Source organism: Callorhinus ursinus, unplaced genomic scaffold, assembly GCF_003265705.2.
Source record: "Callorhinus ursinus isolate GAN/ISIS: 27379988/994484 unplaced genomic scaffold, GSC_fseal_2.0 scaffold2, whole genome shotgun sequence".
NCBI classification, from domain to species: domain Eukaryota; kingdom Metazoa; phylum Chordata; class Mammalia; order Carnivora; family Otariidae; genus Callorhinus; species Callorhinus ursinus.
Genome location: NW_027397064.1, coordinates 60749867 through 60770436, shown reverse-complemented (window position 1 = coordinate 60770436; position 20570 = coordinate 60749867). Strand labels below are relative to the sequence as shown.

General features: G+C 40.5%; 1 protein-coding gene and 1 non-coding gene across 3 annotated transcripts in view; one reads left to right on the top strand and one right to left on the bottom strand.

Moving 5' to 3' along the window:
* The window catches only part of LRP2 (LDL receptor related protein 2), a 194546-nt gene that overhangs the window by 6766 nt on the left and 167210 nt on the right, over positions 1-20570 (bottom strand). For both annotated transcript variants that reach the window (XM_073882829.1, XM_025852083.2), the window contains exons 64-75: positions 16643-16774; positions 15404-15535; positions 13607-13750; positions 11986-12151; positions 10258-10386; positions 8838-9058; positions 7910-8086; positions 5236-5355; positions 2902-2992; positions 1810-1877; positions 1503-1620; positions 870-999 (exon numbers count right to left, since the gene is read on the bottom strand). In XM_073882829.1, the coding sequence (XP_073738930.1) occupies positions 870-999; positions 1503-1620; positions 1810-1877; positions 2902-2992; positions 5236-5355; positions 7910-8086; positions 8838-9058; positions 10258-10386; positions 11986-12151; positions 13607-13750; positions 15404-15535; positions 16643-16774 (1628 nt within the window). The remainder of the gene's footprint in view (positions 1-869; positions 1000-1502; positions 1621-1809; positions 1878-2901; positions 2993-5235; positions 5356-7909; positions 8087-8837; positions 9059-10257; positions 10387-11985; positions 12152-13606; positions 13751-15403; positions 15536-16642; positions 16775-20570) is intronic.
* On the top strand, positions 7061-7167 carry LOC112810354 (U6 spliceosomal RNA). Its single transcript, XR_003204810.1, has one exon. It is a non-coding gene; the product is annotated as a U6 spliceosomal RNA (small nuclear RNA).

The window sequence follows — 20570 nt, the reverse complement described above, 5'->3', positions numbered from 1 at the left end:
TAAAGGCAGGAGACACAAGGCCTCCATATGGCAACCCATTACACAAAGTTAACAAATGCACTCATTTAGCAGATCAAGAAAACAGAAACGCTCCCCTATATCCATGTTGTCTTTGGCTCCTTACTACAGATAATCCACTTGGGGACTGGGTTTGCACAACAGAGAAAAGAGTGGGTGATGGAAGAGCAAAGAGGAGAAGAGGGAGATGGGAAAGAATGGATAATATTGTACTTTTATGCAGGGGCAAACATGAAAGATTTGGGGGAAAGGCGGAATACTGAAAATGATTGTCCAGTACTGATTATAGAGACCATACTAGTCCACTCATAAAGTAGCCATTTGGTCCTCACAAGAGGTATTACTGTACCCATTTTACAGATGGGGACAGTGAGGGTCAGAGTGATCAAGCTCGTGCCTACCATTACATCGTTAGAAGGTAGCAGAACTGCGATCTGAACCAACCAGTGACTCTAAAATCACTGCTTATTCTGTCAATATTTTACATCGGTGGGGAAATATATGAGACTAGGAAACATATTTCCCTACCCCTTCCTTTCACATACAAAGAGTCACCAAATAAAAACATGCCCTCTTTCTCCCCTCTCCCAAAAAACTTAAGACTGTTTAAGATTCCCATTAAACTTAACCCTGTTTAGGATTCAACTGTGACTTAGAGCAGGGGTAGAGTTCAATTTTATTACTAATATTTTTAGAGACCTTTCTGCAACAAACTTAATGTTTCTAATTTTGTAAAGACTATTTTGAGAGGCACACTGTTTCATTTTTTTTCCCTAGGTTTAAAAAAAGTGTTTCTTTTATAGAACAGTAAAAATGGCAACCTTCAAACCATCATTTACAACCCCACTCACCATCACCATTGAGCGGTCAATAACAGACTCAGGCCCAAAACCAGATACTCCAATGTCCATGTTAACATCCGCTCCCGATCTGAAGGTCACCCCATTTCCATTTTCAGAGGATTTAACTAGACTGCTTAAGCTGAAAAGTAATTGAAACAATGTGCAATTTTTTAAACAACCTTTTGCAATAGCACCCTCTCCTCCGTATTGTGAAATCTTCCTTAAATGAAAGGCTGGATTCCCACTCTGAATTTACACCTCAAATATGGTAGGAAGTTGCCTCACCTACATGGAAGTGTTAAAGCACATTCCTGAATGCTGGAGGTCTAAGAGAGAGCCAACTTGGCACTTGCAGGAATAAAGTCTGGTCCATCCCACAGACTGTGCTCCAGTCGGACCTGAAGGCCCACCAGTGGGCACAACCATTTAAACTATAAAACGTGATCTGCACCCAGGCTTCAAAGAAGCATTTGATTAAGAAGTGTGATTTGAAATGACAGCTTTAAGTTCACTACTTTCTGTTTCTGCAGAAAAGGTGAGCCGCATGCTGTGCTTTTTTAACTTAAAAAACAACACCTAAATTATTCACATGGTCCCATCACCCAGGCTTCTAAAATCAATATTCCCCATAATGAAGCTGACCTTGGTAGCTTGGGCAGAGAAGGCAAAAGGGAGCCAGTTCTCCTGTAGTGGAAAAATCCTAACGCTGCCAAAGCTCCAACGATGATGATCAGGATGACTGTCAAGAGCAAAGCCACTGCTGCCATCAAAGAGGGAAGAAGAAGGGACCGTATGAGCAGATGGAAAGGGAAAGGAACCGGAAGACTTCAGGGCAGAAGCTGGGGGCAGAACCAATCATTCTTCAAAGACTGAGTTGAACAGAATATAAACAGCATTCAACGTAGGAACTGTCCGGCCTTTCCAGGTTGCTCGTGGTCTTAAAACTTACTTGTTCCTGGAGGGACGCCTTTTGAAAGCCCTATTTCACAGTATTTTCCCATGTAGCCACTGGGACACCTGGAAGTAAAAGAAGAACTGCTCACAAGCTGTGGCCTCCTTAGGCTTCCATAGCTCTTTACAAGCACATCTTCAGGTAGAGAGAGGTTTGACTGAGCAAATTACGTGTAGAACAGTCAATGTGTTCTGCATGACTTTTGTTTACTCTGCCAAGGGGTGATGAGCAGAAAAACGGCAATCTGACTTTGAAATTTCAGTGGTGTGGCCGTGACACCTATAGGTCATCAAATAAACCTCGTGGTATCTCCTCAACTCTACGGAATTCTCCCTTCAAGAATAAAACTGGGGGGCGGGCACCTGAGTGGCTCAGTTGGTTAAGAATAAAACTGGGAGGAGCCTGGGTGGCTCAGTCGTTAAGTGTCTGCCTTTGGCTCAGGTCATGTGGGATCAAGCCCGGCATCAGGCTCCCTGCTCAGCGGGGAACCCGCTTCTCCCTTTCCCACTCCCCCCGCTTGTGTTCCCTCTTTTGCTCTCTGTCAAATAAATAAATAAAATCTTTAAAAAAAAAAAAAAGGAATAAACCTGGAAGCCATCATTGTGTTCTTTCCTCTGAAACGTATTCATTAAGTACTTTCAGAGACCTCCATTTATCTTGCTCCATGTTAGAGCTTTCTCCATAATTCCCTTTATTCCAAATCTTTGGCCCAGTCTCTGCTCATCACAAGTGCTTGTGCTGAAGCAGTAACACTGCTAAGAGCTGGTCTCCCACAATCTTAGCATCATTAACACCACCAGGTTGAGTAGAAAAATGGGGTTGTCACTTCTCTAACCCCTTGTTAGAGTTGGCCCACAATCCTGTGGCATCTCCTGGTGGGGGGGGTGGTGTTGGAAATGCAGAATCCCTGTGAAGGAGATGGGCATTTGATTCAAATGATTCTTATGCGCAGTACAGTTGGAGAAGCTGGTTAAGATGTGAAAATTAGTGAACTGGCAAGGTTCCTGTACTTGTTTTTCTGGCTACTTTGTCTCAAATTCCCCCAGAAGAGATAAGGCCTATAGCTTGGACCTCAACATTCAGACTTACTTGCATTTGGGGAGGTCATTCTCATCAAAATAGCAATTTCCTCCGTACATACACCTGCATGGGGGGGGCATGTTGATAGGACTTTCGATGGCTGCAGAAAGGGAAAGCCATGCATGTGTTAGTCAGCCACACTCAGCAGAGCACCCAAACCATGCAAATCTTGCTTCAGGCCCAGGGTCAGAGCGGGGACTGGATGGGGGAGGGGCAGCTAATTAGTCTCCCTATCAAAACATTACCTTCCACTCAAGTCAGATGAATTTCCTTATCCATAATAAGGTTTGGGGAAGTAACATACATTTGGTGGAAGGAAAGAGGCAGTTTATAGCATTTTTCTCCCCAAACAGTGGAGAGATGCTACACTCCAGAACATACATTAACGTTTAAAAGAAACTTATGGTAAAGGAATCTCTTAGGACATTTGCATTCTCATTTGAAGTTCTCAGAATTCTCCTCTGCAAGCCCAGTTAAACACAAGAGTTCAGTCTGGGCACACCTCAAAACTTCAGCTGAAGGCTTCAAAGCATCAGGGACCCATCGATCAACTGACAGGCACATAATGCAGATGCATAGATGCCTGATAGACAGCTAGTTAGAGATATCCTGTTTTTTAAGTCCTCCAAAACTGCCCTTGCTTTGGGCCCCTGCCCCAGCTCAGCCCCTCCCTGTACTCCCTGGATGTGCCTGATGGGTTGTTAGTGTTCCCATCTCTCATACCTAGAAGATGCTCAGTGAGTATTTATCACGTGTGCTTATTTAAGCAGTTCAGATGCCCTCCTGGCTCAGTCCCTCCATCTGAATCTCTACTCAAAAGTTCACTTTATCAGAGAGGCCTTCCTGGAACTCTAGCTAAAGGCAACCCAACTCCCACCCCACCCTCATCCCTCTTACCCTGCTCTAGTTTTCTCCTTTTGCTTTTACCACCTGACATTATATATTGGTGGGGGGAGCTCTATTTACTGTCCTATTAGAATATAAACTCAACAAGAGCAAAGGATCTGTTTTGTTCACTTCCGTTATCTGCAGCACTTAAGTCCTAGCACATAGTAGGTACTCAATGATATCAAAGTAACTAAAATACACCAAATGAAGACCTCATATGGAATGACTACCACCACTAGCATGCTTGCTTTAAGTTCTTTTAAACAAGAATCTTACTATAATGCACTTGGAAAAAAATGTAAATGAGGGAAGTAGTAGATGAGGTGACAACTTGGACAACACTATTCCTGAGTGTGAAATTGCAATAAATGTCAGAACCATCCGTCTACAGTACAGAACAAATGTCAAAAGCCTGAAATCGTTGTTTGGTTCAAAATATTGCTAAATATTGTAATCTTGCCAATATTTCTCCAGTAGCCTTGGGAAGAGAATGGGGATAGGAGAAGGGAAGCAGGGGAAGCAGTTTTCTCTCCCTGAGTTCATTCTCTAAACCTGCCAACTTTTCAGCTTGGTTGGGAAGAGTCAAAAGTCGTGCCTTGTTTAACCACTTACTCCCCCTGGTGGCCAAAGGTGGTTAAGCATAGCCCCATCAGCTAAAACTGAGGGATGGGAACCATAAAATGGGTCATTAAAACATAAGAACAAGGATGTGAGCCACAAAATGGGCCACTAGTAACTGCAGGGTGATTTTTTAAATGTGTATATTCAGAACTGGACACCAGTTAGGGTCACTAGTGGACACCCATGGTTTATACACTCCTTAAATTAAGAGTCACCGAAGAAAGGTCTTGCCAGGCATAAATCATCCACAGCATTTGGGATGAGAAGTAAACCACTGCTTCCTTATTCTGGCCTCTGTCTCCCAACAGTGTAAGGTACCTTTTAAAACGTGGCCCATTTTCACTTGTCAAAACTCTGAAATGAGCATGTGAGGAAAACAGTGAGCCTTCTCTTGCCCTCCCATCTGGACTGGGTAAGGCCCCCCACTTCAGGACCCTAGTTCCCCACTTGAGAAACCCCAGTTAAGGCCAAATGGGTTCTGGGGCAACAGACGTCCAGTATGGGGTAGAGAAAGGATACGGTAGACGCCTTCTAAAAAAACCCGCTCTTCCAAATATCTTCACAAAACAACACAACCACAGATTTGGGGGCACTGGATCTATACAGATCCTAGCAAATCGTCCTCAGCAATCATTGGAACACCAGTTCTGTGTGGCTCCCTAAGTTCCACTCAGCTCTGTTCATATTGCCTGCTCTCTCATCCCTCCTTCGAGCCACCCCCACTCTATCCTGCAAAGGACGCAGCACACGGGGATTTTTCAGGCTCCTGCAGAAGGTGAAACGCTGGTAGGGAGTATTCCCAGGCCCCCGGGGCTGCCCAGGCGGTGCCCCTACCTGCATTACAATCAGTGCTGCTCCCTGCGATGAAGGTGGAGCCTTGGGGGCAGGCACAGCTGTATCCCCCAGGTCTCAGGAGGCAGAGGTGACTGCAGACATTTTTACAGCGGTTGGGCACTGGAAAGCACATGAGAACAGCGGTTAGGGTCTGAGGAGGAAATGAGACCGCCAACCACGGATACTGAGTTGTAGCCCTACCAGGTGACAGCACAGCCCAGGCAGCGTCCCAGCACCTCTAGGCCACATGCCACCTGGCGACTCACCTCATTTACACTACGTCTCCCATGCCACCCCACCAAAGTGGCACAGTCCCTCCATTCTACTCCTGTACCACTCACATACCCTACTGGCATTACTTAGCTCCTCCCTTGCCCTGGCAGGTGTGGAAGGTAGGTGTCTAGTCCACTGCATGACCTCAAAAACTAATCAATGTAAAGCAATCTGAGATTGTTCAAAACACCAGTAACACCGTATTATCATGTCAAGATTTGTCATTACCATAGATCATAATGTGTCCAGATCATACATTATGTATGATTTCCACCCCACCCTCATACGAAGACTTACTTCTGGACTTCGGTTTTCCTACTTGCAAGACAAGGGAATTTAAAGCTGTGATTATCAGAATCACCTGGGAGCTATTCACAACTATTGATGCCCCGTCACAGAAATTGGTCTAGGATCCAACACAAGTGTTACCGTTAAAAGCTTCTCAAGTAATTCTGAAGTCTTCTGAACTCTACCTTAACCTATATTATGATTTCTCCAAGGTATAGATGATCTCTAAATTCCTTCTCAGACTCTATCATCCAATATGTAACCACAGACATGGCATGGTTATAAAATAATAAACCATATTCCAAAGTCTCACTCAAAATCTGCCCATTTCTTCAGCTCTCTAGAGCATAACTTTTCAAACTTGAATGTAATACAAATCACCTAGAGAATCTGATTCAGAAAGGTTGGGTGAGGCCTGAGAGTCTTGCATTTCTAACCAACTCCGATAAGATACCAGTGCTACTGGTCCACAGCCCACACTTGAGTAGGGCTAGGAGCAGGACTTTTAAAATGTGGTTCCTTAACCAGCAACATCAACATCAGCTGGGAACTTACTACAAATGCAAATTTTTAGGCCACCTCAGGCATATTAAATCAGAAACCCCTCAGGTGGGGCCCAGCAAGCTCTCTAGGTCATTCTGATACATGCTCAAGTGTGAGAACTATTGGTCCAGAGTAAATACTAATCTGCCACAGTTGGACTAGGTCTCTGGCCTACACAGTAATCAGCACTCTCTTAAGGGGGACCAGCTGACTCCAGATTTTCCTCTAACTCCTAGGTAGCCTAACTTTTCCTCTACAAACGCCAGAGCAGGGGCTCACCATGTGTACTGTGCTCTCCCCTCCTGTCTTTAAAACTGCCCAGCACGAGAGCCCCAGGAACATGGAGGACATAAGAGCTATTATATCAGTGGGGTTCCTTATATATGAGATGAAAATAAAACCTCTTTACACAGTTTTGGAGATTAATTGAAGTAACCATCAGAGTTAACACTTGAAGAGAGAACCTGACTTAATAGAGCTTAATAAAATTCGATTTCCTTTCCTCACTTCAAGAATTTCCCTTCCAGGGTGCCTGGGTGGCTCAGTCGGTTAAATGTGTGCCTTCAGCTTGGGTCATGATCCCAAACTCCCGGGATCAAGCCTGGAGTGGGGCTCCCTGCTCAGCAGGGAGTCTGCTTCTCCCTCTGACTCTCCCCCCTCTCGTGCTCTCTCTCTCTCTCCACTGTCTCTCAAATAAATAAATCTTAAAAAAAAAAAAAGAGTGCTCGCTTCGGCAGCACATATACTAAAATTGGAACGATACAGAGAAGATTAGCATGGCCCCTGCGCAAGGATGACACGCAAATTCGTGAAGCGTTCCATATTTTTTTCTAGAGGGTAGGGGGGTGGGGGGATGGGTTAGCCTGGTGATGGGTATTGAGGAGGGCAGGTTTTGCATGGTGCACTGGGTGTTATGAACAAACAATGAATCATGGAACACTGCATCAAAAACTAATGATGTAATATATGGTGATTAACATAACAATAAAAAAAATTAAAAAAAAAAAAGAATTTCCCTTCCCTTTCACCTTATCCATTCAATGGTGAAGGTGAATTAGAACACAGCTAACCTGATGAAGCAGGACTGACAACAAAGAAAATGGGAAAGAGGGGAGGGGGTAGTAATGTATATGACTGACAATTTTAAACTGAGGCTCACATAGCTCAGGATAAGCTGACTAGCCTAGCCTTGGAATTGCAAGAGGGTATAACACTGACCATATCCAAGAAACCCATTGTAACCCACCTGACACCTAGCAGGGGTTTGATGCCTGCCAGATTCTGTGGCCTAGAAGTATATACCTGTAACTCCAATGAGGACTGAAATATTTTTACTTCATTTCTGCTGGTGATGTACCTAATTACATTTGACCTCCAATTTTATCTTTCTTTGGTCAAAATGGTTAAAACACACACACACACACACACACACACACACACACACACACACACCTTTCATGTACCAAGAGATCAGACTAATAATCCACTACCACTTCCCAACAATATAGCCATTAATTTGAAATAAGTTTTCCAGATAATAAGCAACATCTTACTCCAAGGCTGGTGTTACCTGACCGATCATATCTATGTTGATGGAAGATTCGAACTTGAGTAAGCCATGGGTTCACCATCAGCATTTTCTCTTTTTCGTCTCGCCCAAATTTATCTTGCTTCCATACTTCTCCCTTATCCTTAGATATCCAGTAAAACTGGCCTTCAAAGATGTCCAGACTATACGGGCTCACTGCTGCTTACCCACAGAGGAAAACCAAAACAAAACAAGGTTATGAATAGAAAATACCCTACCCCTCTTTTATATCAGATGTCATTATGCTTGAATTAATCCCTAATAAAACATTCAGGCAGACATGTGACCACAGAAGTGTGCTATGTTGGGAGATCAAGATGACAGACATTAAACTACATTAATGCCTACTGGTTGATGGCAATTATAGAGAACCTGCTCACTTTCAAGTTGCTGATTTAATTTTATTTTTGGACAATCTGGATGGCAGAGATTCTATTTTTTTTTCTTTGAACTTAAGACACCACTTATCACATAAAGCTAGTAGGGACTGGATTGTTGCAATTCTGGAAATCTTGATAAGAAAACAAAGTGTTTCTCTCCTTCTAGCTGCTTCCACTTGTACATAATAAACAACTGAGCATAATAAAAACAAATGGGGCTAGAAGTGGTTAGACATGGATTTCCACTGGTACACATGAAATGCCACTCTATCAGGCCAACTTAACAGGAAACTCAGTTATTTCAATATCTGTTGCTAAGAGCACCTTTTAAAAATTATGTTAAAAGGAAAAAAAGACTTAATTATTGCTAATGGATTCATTTGCGTTTAAATCAGCAGTTGGGGATTGGAGGGAGTGGTATCTAAGAAACTATATCAACCTAAGATCAGGTTCCTCCTGGAGAAAATGGGCAGACACTAGAAATATATTTCTTGATTATATAACATATTAAAATCTAACCCATTTCTAACCTGCATTTGCAACGATTCTCCTATCAGTCCCATCATGTTTCATGGTTTCAATATTGTTCTCCTTGAAGTCACTCCAGTAGATCCGGTCATCGTTCAAATAATCAATAGCAAGGCCTGTTGGCCAACCAAGGTCCTCTTGAACCAGGGTTTTCCGATGCTGTCCATCCATCCAGGCAGACTCGATTTTAGGTTCTCTGCCCCAGTCAGTCCAGTATATAAACCTGTAACAGAAGGTTTTCTTTTTAACATATCATCTAGTGAGGCTTCTCCACTGAAGCAGAGCATGAACTTCCAGCAGGGAAATCAATTGTTTGTCATGGAGGTCTGGGTGTTTAAGTGAGCCTGTTTTTATACTTCACTTTAGAAGACAGGGTGAGAAAAAGAAGAGCCAGTGCATCTGTGGTCTATCCTTCCTGAAAACTTCCTGCAAAGAAATTGCCCAGCCCTGTTCGAGTATATATATTCAGACACTTTAAAATGTATAATCACAAAAGCTGTTCATTCTTCATAAAATATTTATCGAATGCCTTATGTGTTAGCAGCACTGTCCTGTGTTTGAGATGTATCAGAGAATAAAATAAGGATTCCAATTTTAAAATGGATTATTTTGCATCCAATTAATAATTACAGAAGAATTGCACAGACCACGGATGGCACCACTTCCAATACCTGGAAAGGACCAGGCAGGCAAGATAAATGAGTGGAGCACAGCAGTTACAAACATCAAGTGATGGTGAGAGCAAAGCCCTGTCTAGAAGTTCCAAGCAATACTGCATCAAGAAAGGCATCCCTACTGGGACACCCAGGTGGCTCAGTCGGTTACAAGTCCCACTACGGACTTTGGCTCAGGTCATGATCTCCAGGGTTGTGAGATTGAGTCCCACATCAGGCTCCACGCTGGGCATGAAACCTCTCCCTCTCCCTCTCCCATACTCTCACCAAAAAAAGAAAAGAAAGGCATACCCACCTAGTGTTATCAGTTGTTCTGATTTTTCAAGCCAAAAATATAGCTTAATTTTTTTTTAATGTTAGTAACTAAGTTTTAAAAACCTTAAAGCTCTGTTTAGTTCAAGTCCAATATGTCTGTAGGCGATATTGAGCCAACCAGCCACCACTTTGCAGCCTCTAGTCTAAACCACTCATCAGGTAGAGACCAACCCTTAATGTGTGGATTTTAGACAAACTGGGCTATGGAAAAAATGTGGCCAGAGGCCTTCCCCCTTATGCAGCATCAGTCTGAAGCTTGGATGGTCCTAAATGATCTTTGGGGTATACTGTAATTCTTTAAATTAGTCACAGATGTCACTCCAAATAGTCCAAGGACAATTTCAATACAATTAGGAAAAACCAATTAAGATACAAATTTTTGACAATCCACTGGAAAATTTCTAGAACGTGAAGTACTCCTTCAAGTACTCACCCTAGTTTGGGATTCACAACCACTGCAGCTGGTTGATCCAGGCCGGTGGAAATCAGCCACTTTCTGTACCTCCCATCAAGTTCAGCCACCTGGATCCGTTTACTCTTGGCATCTGACCAGTAAATATGCCTGAATTTAAAGGGACAAAGTTAAACATCTAAAAAAGCCTCCACTGGTCACTTCGGGGGAACAGGTTTGAAGATGAGAGCCTTCAGTTTGGCAGCTGGGGCCAACAAGACAATTACTTAGAGGCCAGTGATCAGAGCAGAGTCTCCCTCTCTCAGAAATGCCCCGACCTCTTCCACCAAGGGTTTTTGGAAAGTTACGAGGGAAAGAGTAAGGGATAGAGGGGGACTCCTCACAGCTGGCATTGCCACAAGACATGCACTTCCAGGTAAGTCCTAAGGCACTGTTTAGCTGGCCCTTTAATTCCGACTGCCCTGCAAGTCTGCTTCTGCTCAGCCAAGAGAGCTGCTGGCATCAACAGCAATCCAGCATCAGCTCCAAGGATGAGTGGAAATAGCCTTTCCAAAGTAACAAACTCAGTCAGGCCATCCTGCCCTATTCCACTATCCTGCAGATCTCCATCCCTTATGAGCAGAAAGATTTCCATCAGATTCTTCTCGTTCGTGAAGGCTGAGAAAGAACTAAAACTTCAAATATGAATCGCCTGGTGGGTCTTCAGAAGGAAGTGCTAAAGTCTAGAGTTTCAAGTCACTGACTCTCCGAGGCCTTGATTCCTGACAGAAAATGCTCACATGAGTGTCCTGAGAGCCTGTGGGCACAGCGGGGACCTAATTAACTTCTTCGGAGATGTTCAAGTCTTCCAGGAGTGCTAGACAAGTTTGTTAAAAGGTGAAAATTGATTTATGCTGCAAATGACTCTCCATTCTCCCAGAGGGCAACAAGCCCCTGAGGCTTCCCTCTCAAACATTTTTTCATTATTCATTCATTTTCAAGGACATGGGGAATTCGATGAATGTTTGAGCTCTGATCCTAACGTAATCACTTTCCCATAAATGTCACTCCCAATGCAAGGCTCTTCCTTGAAGAAGGAGCTTATAAATTTTCCACATTGGTTTGCATCTCATACATCTTCCTGATAATAAACCTACTTAAGGTTCATACTTAGGGATCACACAAAATGTCTGGCTCTGGTCCCTGGGGTTCTAGAAAATCTAAAAGAGCAGAACAAAGCTGTCACCACTATTAACTCAAACCCAAAGACTACACAGAAAGTCAAATTTCCAATCTGTTCAGACAATACAGCCTGCTGAAAACACAAGATGTGGATTGCTGCTCCTCAGAGTAATCACCATAGAGAAAAATGTTTCATCTCAACTGCCTTGCTGGTAGGATGGGGAGGCTGTTCCATTTCTTCACAAAATGAATAATGCTGCCATACTGAAAGTTCTAATTTGGGAATCCCAAACTCTGTTGGCAAGAATGTTCCCCTGGATATAATATAAAATCTTGACCTCGGTGCTTTCCCAAACTTTTTCATGGCATACATAGACTATAGGAAATGATAATGTTTATATGACATCTCGGGATAAGCAGAGGTGGTTGCGGGGGCTAGACAAGGCAAGCCCAGGCATCACCCGGCTGCCACCAGTGCTGAGTGCTACCCTTATCTGGACCAGCTTAACTCATGCGCCATGGCAAGCCGTAGGGAGAGGTCTGGCCAGGAAAAAAGAATAGACAAGAGGGGAATGTGGCTAAACTTACCTTCCAACCCAGTCCACGGCTAATCCATCTGGTTGCATTATGTATTTCAGGTTCAGGTTAACTTTGGACACGAGATTATTAGTACTAGATTCAAAGTTGGGGATGTAGGCACGTTTGATAGCACCAAAATCAGAGCCATGTCCTAGCACAGTGTAATATACAACACCTGCAAGGCAAGACACACAGTTGAGTTGCATGTTAAGAACATCAGGTAAGGGAGGAACTGGGGTCTAGTCAGGTGAACTACTGTTCATTTATTGACATCTCTACTTCCTCATTGTTCCTATAAGACTAATAATTCAATTACACTGATCTGATCAAACCTCAAGACATCATACTTCAGCTACTAGCTACAAATACTTCAGCTGATAGCTTATTGATACTGACTTGGTTGTCTCTATTTCAAGGTAACTTACTAAAATATATTTCAGCCAAGAACCTATTTACTCTCATTAGGATCGAGTTCTAGTTTCCAAAAACAAAATGTATAGATAAACCAGGGGCAGGCTACTCAATAACTTGCAGTAAAGGAGCTATGTAGATGAGAAGTCCTATTTTGTGTATAGACTAAAGGATAGTGGACAGCAAGCATCTTAAAAAGCATAAGAAGACTGCAACTTTCAAGGCATATTCTTTCCTAGGTGTTTGCGATTCTTGAAAAGTTTATTGTATCACATAAGTGTGAAAACACAGCCATAATAAATCTTACATAGCATAGTGATTGATAGTTTGCAAAGCATTTTCATATCTGTTATCTCATCTTATCTTCAAAGAACTCTTCAGAGGGAGCCAGGCAGACAAGATTACCGTCCCTTATTTTACAGATAAGAAATGGAGAACCAGAGAATTGTTACAATTATTTAAAGTTAAAAAGCTTAATAAGAGATGAGCGAAGCAGGCATAGAAGATGAGTTTTCAGATTCCTGCCCCATTACCATCTCCCACACACCGCCGGAGCCATGAGAGACTCAACAATAAACATTTTTCATATTTTCATTCATTGAACTAAATTTCTAAAGCAACCATCACATACACTGTTGGGTCAGATGCTGCGTCAGATGTTGGGTTAGAGGTAGGCATGCAGAGTTGAATTAGATTCAATCCTGTCTCCGAAGAGTTCATGGTTAAAGTACAGGGAGAAAATTATGTGGATAGCTATACCTCAATGTTAACATGTGCTTTAGTAAAAGCATGTATAAAACCCTATAGGCTCACGAGTGAGTAATTATGGAACTGTGCCCAGGAAGGATTACAGAAAACGTCAGAGGAGGTGACATTTGAACCGAGTCTTTGATGTTTGAGTAGAAAGTTTGAACGGTACAGAGATAGGGAAGAACAATCCCTGCATGAGCAGAGACAAAGAGTATTAAACAAAGGAATATGAGGTGGTCCCAAAAGGATAATCCCCAGAGATGGGTGAAGGTTTGGCTAAAAGCTGAGAAAGTTTTGCTGGGACACATGGCCAGGCTAAGGTGTCCAGAGCATGCTGGATAGGAGGAGCTCTATCCTCCACTCATGCAACAAAATTCACTCATTAAAAAACAGATTCCCCAAAGTTTAACACCTTTTAATTCCATTAATTCAATTAATATTAATGACAGATGCCAAAGTTCATACTCACTGAGACCTATGCCTTCGGGATCCCAATCATAATCAAGAGCCTGAATACGTTCCTCGCTTTCAAGATAATCTGAGAATTTCTCAGATGAGAGATTGTATTTTCGAATTCGCACGTTTTCAGGCAGTAGCAACAAAGGAGGGCTACCTGTAAAAAACACAAGGCCTGCTTTATCTGTTTGAATTCTATCTGAACTCTCTTTTTTTAAATAAGGTAGATATAAAAACCAAGTAGCCTCCCACCTTTAAAAAAACGTAAGTTTTTATAGGAATCTGACTACCTCTGCTAACCAATAGAACTAACTACTATCCAACTCGTGGAAAGCTAGTATTTCTGTTAGGGATATTATCAGCTCTTTATTCTTTGTCCTCTGTGGGTAATGGTTGAGAACAAGACAAGACTGAGACCCCTAGATAGTGTCCTCTTTTCCACTGATTTTTTTCCTTATTCACTGACAATAAAACAGACAAGAGTGCAATCTCACAGAAGAAATACAATATGTATAGTGCTGGTAAAAGTTTACCAGATGTCTTCATTCCTTACTCTTTACTGACAGATTTTATGATTCTTTTAGCAGGTAATCAGCTCCATGACTCAATTTATCTTCCAGCTAATGACAAAAACAGCTTGTTCTTATTCTTACCCAAAGCAGCTATTTCAATGGTGACTCATCCCAAGATGCACTGCCTAGAATTTTTAAAATTTAATTTACTTGCATAATGTCAATCGAATCTCATTTAAGTAACTTTTGAAAGTTCACTTTATATATTTCCTCTGTCTTGACATTGTGTTTTGTATGACTAAGAGCATTTATTTGTCATCTTCTTAGTTAAAAGACTTAAATAGTTTTTAATTTGATGCCTAATTACCAGACCAACTGCTCAAATGCCTTTATCCTAGTTTTCATTCAGTGTCAAAAATTTTGGGGGGTTAAAATATTTAAGTATGCTAGTCAGATGTATACTTTAAAAGCCCAATTTGTATGAAGAAATTGAACAGCCATTTTACCCTTAATTTGCAAAGTAAAATGTTATTTCTTTATCAAGTTCTTTAAACTCTAGTACAAACTTCAAATCTGTAAGATTTGAAGACCTATACCCCTTGACAGGGATATGCCTATTTAGATCAGACCTCTGGAAATCTGGACTATATAATACTTCTGCCACAGTCTTTCTCTTTTGTCATTTCTATCTAGTACTTATTACCGCTTTCTATCAGGTCCGACTCTCAGATACCAACATTAACCTAAAATGTAGAACTAATGACTGAAGTTATAAATGAGCCTGACTCTATCTGTGATCGGCAGCCCATGAACAATAAAAAAGATTTATCAACAGAATGTCCTTGATTCACCCCGACTGAATGTGACTCTTTTTTGTGATCCATCTTGAATCATACGGCCTCAAACCTTGATCTTGGAGTGGGAGCTGGAGGGCTTCATTTATCTCCTTCTGTTGACCACCACCCTATAAGGCAAGCTTTTGTTGCCTGAATATTCTGGAAGGCGACATCTTGTCCACTTTTTGAAGTTTTATCAAGGTGGACAAGAGGCTAAGCCCAGAATAATAAATAATACTGACTCCTATTTTAATTCCTGTGTATTTGTTGTGGGATTGTAGTTACTGTTTTAATCTGGCAGGAGAGGAGAGAGAAAAGCCTGGATGGGTGTTGGAAGAGAAGTAGCTGGTGAATTAAAAATAAGACTCTGAGAGTCTAAGGTTTACTTTCTGGTACACTGTACTCATCAGCATTTATTTCTCTGAAAGTCAACTGATTATTCCCAACATGAACCCATCATACCATCAGCTGCACATCGTTTTCCATACTGGTCACTCACAGACCTGAAGCCTTCGGCACAGGAACACTCATAACCTCCTTTGGTATTCTGGCAGTTCTGGGGACAAACCCCAAATTGCTCACATTCATTGATGTCTGCAGATAAAATAAAAGCAAATATCCAACATCTGCTCCCAACCATTCCTTCGAGGCCCTGCTTCTGTTTAAATCCATAGTCATAAGCAATGAAGCCTGAGAAGGCTGCAGATGAAGATAGGCAATGATGCCATCATTCGTGGAGCACTTCCTAAGCTTCAGACATTGCTTCACATGCTTTTCATGTTCATGCCTCATTTAATTCTCCAAAATGACTCTGCAATACGGACTATTCCTAAACCCAAAGTCCCAAAGCTAGTAAGCAATGAAGACAGGGTTCAACTGCAACAGAGTGACTCTGTGCAATAGCAGAACAAAATTTTCACTTTTGGAAAGCAGCTGTGTGTTGGTGTTGTTTGGTAGCACTTCCCTTGGCCTAACTAGCTTCAGGAAAGGGACTTGTTCATTTGGTTTCTTCATTGAGTTCTTAAGCTTCAGCTTCCAAAAGAACTGTCTCAATCATCTGAGTATGACACACCATGAGTTAGAAACAGCAAATTCAAATAATGAAGGACACTGAAAATCATACGCAATCCTTACCATCTTGATAAGCTACCTTCCAACTCCATACCTTAGCTCTCACTTATGTCTGGCATAAGTAAGTATGTAATAAATACGTGTTGTTGGACTTCAATGAAGAAAGTAAAACTTTCTTAAAAATTTGATCTCCCACACTGATACAATAAGCAGTCATCATTCCTGAAGAATTCATAAATCTTATCAATTCCGCAGACATTACTAAGGATGAACTATCTGCTTACCCATCTGCTAGGGACTGGCAAAAGAGCATGCAAAAAAGGTAATTGGCACCCCCAAGTGTTGTTTGTTTGTTTGTTTGTTTCATGATCCAAGAAATTAACAAGCAAAACCTTAATATTTGTTATCATTGGTTATATACATCTTGAAAGTAGAGCTTACACTGTCATTCAGAACTGATCATCACCCTGTCACAGTATAATTATTGGTGCACTTAAGTATTTTAATGAGCTAGAATCAAGAGTTTAGCCCCATTAAGGGAATTAAACAGTGGTTTAATAAAAGGGAATGCGTGGAGAACCTAATGAGTATGAGGATCACCTAATGGGAATTGGAGGAAATATACTTTACCATCACAGGAGTTTCTGTCCAAAATACTGGCTTTGAACCCGGGTCTACAGGAGCAGATAAAGCCTCCTTCACTTAACTGGGTACAATTTTGTTCACATAGATTCTCCGCACATGATCTTTCTTTTCCTGTATCTGGAAAAACAATCTTAGCATTACAAATGAAAGGTATAAACCTATCTTTAGCCTATTATAGGACACCTCAAGATAACCCCTTTCCATAAGTGTAGAGGATTGAAGACCTCTGTATTCAGATAGCTGGTAATGGGGTGAATGCCATTTATACAATTGTATATAATGTTAGATCCTTGAGTTAATCTTCCGGTTATACTCAGCACTGCCAGGCTTCCTAGGGCATCCATTTCCGGAATCCAGAACTATAAGTCAGGGGCTCTTTACAAATGGAACCATCTGTTTCATATATATATATGTATATATATATATGAATGAAGATATATATAATATATGTAATATATCTTATTATATGTGTAATAAAGAACACTGATACATTTTAGAGCAACATAACAAATAGAAGAAAATTATAAAGTTGTAAGACCAACTGAGATATATGTACATATATGTATCAAGTGTTGGCCAGAGCACAGTAAAATGCATATAGTTATTAGTCATACAACTGCTATAAGAACCATAAAGTGGCACACATGGAAAGGAATTTTGCAACAACATGCACGAACCACTTTAAAAATACTCATACTCTGTTAACCAGCTATTCCACGTTAATACATTTTCCCTCAAAAAGTAATAAAAAATGTGCACTATGATTTATGTTTAAGGATTATAAATTGTTGAAAATAAAATTGTGAAAACAACTTGAACAATTACGGTTTACTGTGTTTTATCAAATCTAAGAAAGACACCATTGATGCACCATTTTATGTAATGCTAAAATAGAAAAAGTCTGGGACTTACACTATGGCATGTTATCAATTCAAGAATTATCCTTGTTTCAGAGATGTTTAAATGTGAAAATAAACATGCATCTTACAATCAATAAGTTATGATTATCTACATGATGACTGCTAGGCAATCATTCAAATTCGTGATTTCAAATTTGACTTGGAAAATATAACGAAAATGGAGGGAAAGACAGGAATGCTAAATATAGAATATGTCTTTAGATTTTTTAATACTAAGAAATGACTTTTGCACATATGTATTAAAAAAGACAATGAAGTACACCAAACTTAAGATTAGTTCTCTTTTAGTTATGGGAGTCAAGTCATTTTTACTTTTGATTGTTAATATATTTTCTGGATTTTATAGTTTTCATAATGAAAAAAAATTCAACGATAGTTCATTTTTATAGGGCTTATATGAATGACCCTTGTTATCCCTGCTGTTCTGGAGAACAGATACTCCCAGGCAGACTTTTAACAGCTCAGACTCCATCCTCACACTTCATTGCTCATCAATGCCCTGAGTTCTTATCTCTGCCAATATCTGTCAAAGCCATCTGGCTTTCATTTTTGTTATTATTGCAAGTTTGCTTCTTTTATCCTGAGTCTCCATCTACCCTCAAACCTAGATCTTACAAGGAAGCTAACAAAGATGAACATATGTAATGAGTGATAATGGAGGTCAAGGCGTGGGAAGGGTGGTGGTTATCTCCATAAACATTTAAGTTTTATCTGTGTTTCAAATGAAATGTCTCTTGGTCACAGCCTTCTGAATATTTTAGCCAAAGAGACTGTAGTATCTCCTGGCTCAATTCTTCCAAAGCAAAACAGATTTATGTCTATCTGTCTCCTACAGTAGGAAATAAGGGTCCCTTAAGAATATGATGACTATTTAAGTATCTGTGGTTTGAATAGACTAAAAACATTGAGTTTCAAAAAAGAAAAATAATTACAAAATAAAGCACAATATCATTCAATGGAATGCTGCCCTTAGAGTTCATACTTCAAAGCTATATACATGAAAGCCTCAGTTTAGCTCTTAAGAACTACACATTGCTAAATAAGTCTATTCAGATTTTTTATTTCTTCTAGTGTCAGTTTCATCGTTTTCTATCTTTCTAAGAATTTGGCCATTTCACCTAAGTTGTCTAATTTGTTGACATAAAGTTTCTCATAGTATTCCCTTATTATCTTTTAAATTTCTGTAAGGTTGGTAGTGATGTCTCCTCTACAATGTTAATAAATGTGACCTGTTTTTATTAATTTGGATAGCCTTAAGCCAGTCACATAACCTCTTTGGGTCTCATGTATATAATTAAGACTCTGTAATCTCCTCTCAGCTCTAAAATCATGAGACTAAAGGTCCCAGGATGTAAACATTTCTGGACCAAGTGCTCCCCTGAGTGAGTTATACTCTTATGAAGGAAGAGTCCTTCAAACAAGAGCAGAAACATTGTAAGATTCTTCCACAAACATGAGGAACTTACAACTTCTTTTGATAACAATGACCATCTTAATCTACAAACAACAGATATATTCAAACCCAAACATCTAACACTCTAAAAATACTAATGTCTTTCCTTTCCTGATTTTAAAATACTTTTTAAAAAGCAACAAGCCTGGGTGGCTCAGTCATTAAGTGCCTAGGTCATGATCCCAGGGTCCTGGAATTGAGCCCCACATCAGACTCCCTGCTCAGCGGGGAGTCTGCTTCTCCCTCCCCCACTCCCCCTACTTGTGTTCCTCTCTCACTGTCTCTTTCTCTGTCAAATAAATAAATAAAATCTTTAAAAAATAAATAAAAATAAATAAAAAGCAAACATATGCCCTGAACACCTCAGAGATCCTGTTTAAAATAAATAGGAGATGGAGAAGAGAAAGGGAAAAGAAAAGAAAGGCAAGTAGATTAGTAGCACCCAAGAACTGGTATTTTAAATAAGAATTCTATAATAATAATAAAAAAGGAATCCACAAACCAAATAAATAGATAATTCTATGTCTCAAATTATTGACCCACAGCAGTAAGACTGATTTGCTATCATATATTCACTTAATACCTTAAAAGAAATGCTGCTTCTGTACCTAAATTACTATCTATGCTACTTATTTTCTTTAAATAAACCCTGCTTTTAATCAAATGTCATTTGAATTAAAAGTACCGTGGTCAATTGTAAGCTTTTTAAATGGCAACTAAAAGAGGAACTAAGGTTTGACCCAAGCCCAATTAGAAAATACTCCAAACTCCTGGAAAAGTTCACTTACCAGTCTCAGTACCAGACTCAGAAAATCTAACACCCAGTTTTGCAAATCCTGTCATGTTCATGCTTTTTAAAATATTTAATCAAGTCACATTGTTAGGTCAAAAATTCCAAGCCCCACTAGGAAAGTATGTGAAATAAAATCAATTCATTTATGACCAATTATTTACCCTCCTTTCTAACTCACACAGGAGAAAAGTTGCCAGGAAATCCTTGGGATGCCTCAGGAAAAAAGCAATTAAAGCCCAAGAAGTTGAAAATGTATGAAGCTAACTAAAATGACTAAGTCATGGGCTCCTAGAATTTGAATAATTTTTTTTCCTATGAAGAAACTGAGGCTTGGAGAGGTCAGTTGGAGAGGTCAGCTGTTCCCCAAAGGGGCACAGCTAGGGGATGAGGAAACTAGAGGCCAGCTCTCCTCACCTGGAGTCACAGGACCATTCAAATTCTGCCTCTGCCATTCTGTATGACCTTAAGCTCTCTGAGATTTATTATACAGATAGACATAATAACAGCAACACAATGGGGTTTGCTTGAGTGACAAATTAGATAATGTATGTGCCAGGATTTCATTAAGAGCTCTAAAGGACTAAAAAGGTGTGAATTATTAACATGTCATTCCAACATTTCCATCACAATATTGAACAAGAACCACCCCTTGATTGTGTTCATCAACCTTTTCCTACACAAAGTACTCCCTCTACTTTAAAAATAAATGTTCCTTCCGAGGTCCCCTGTGACATCCCCATCTTTATC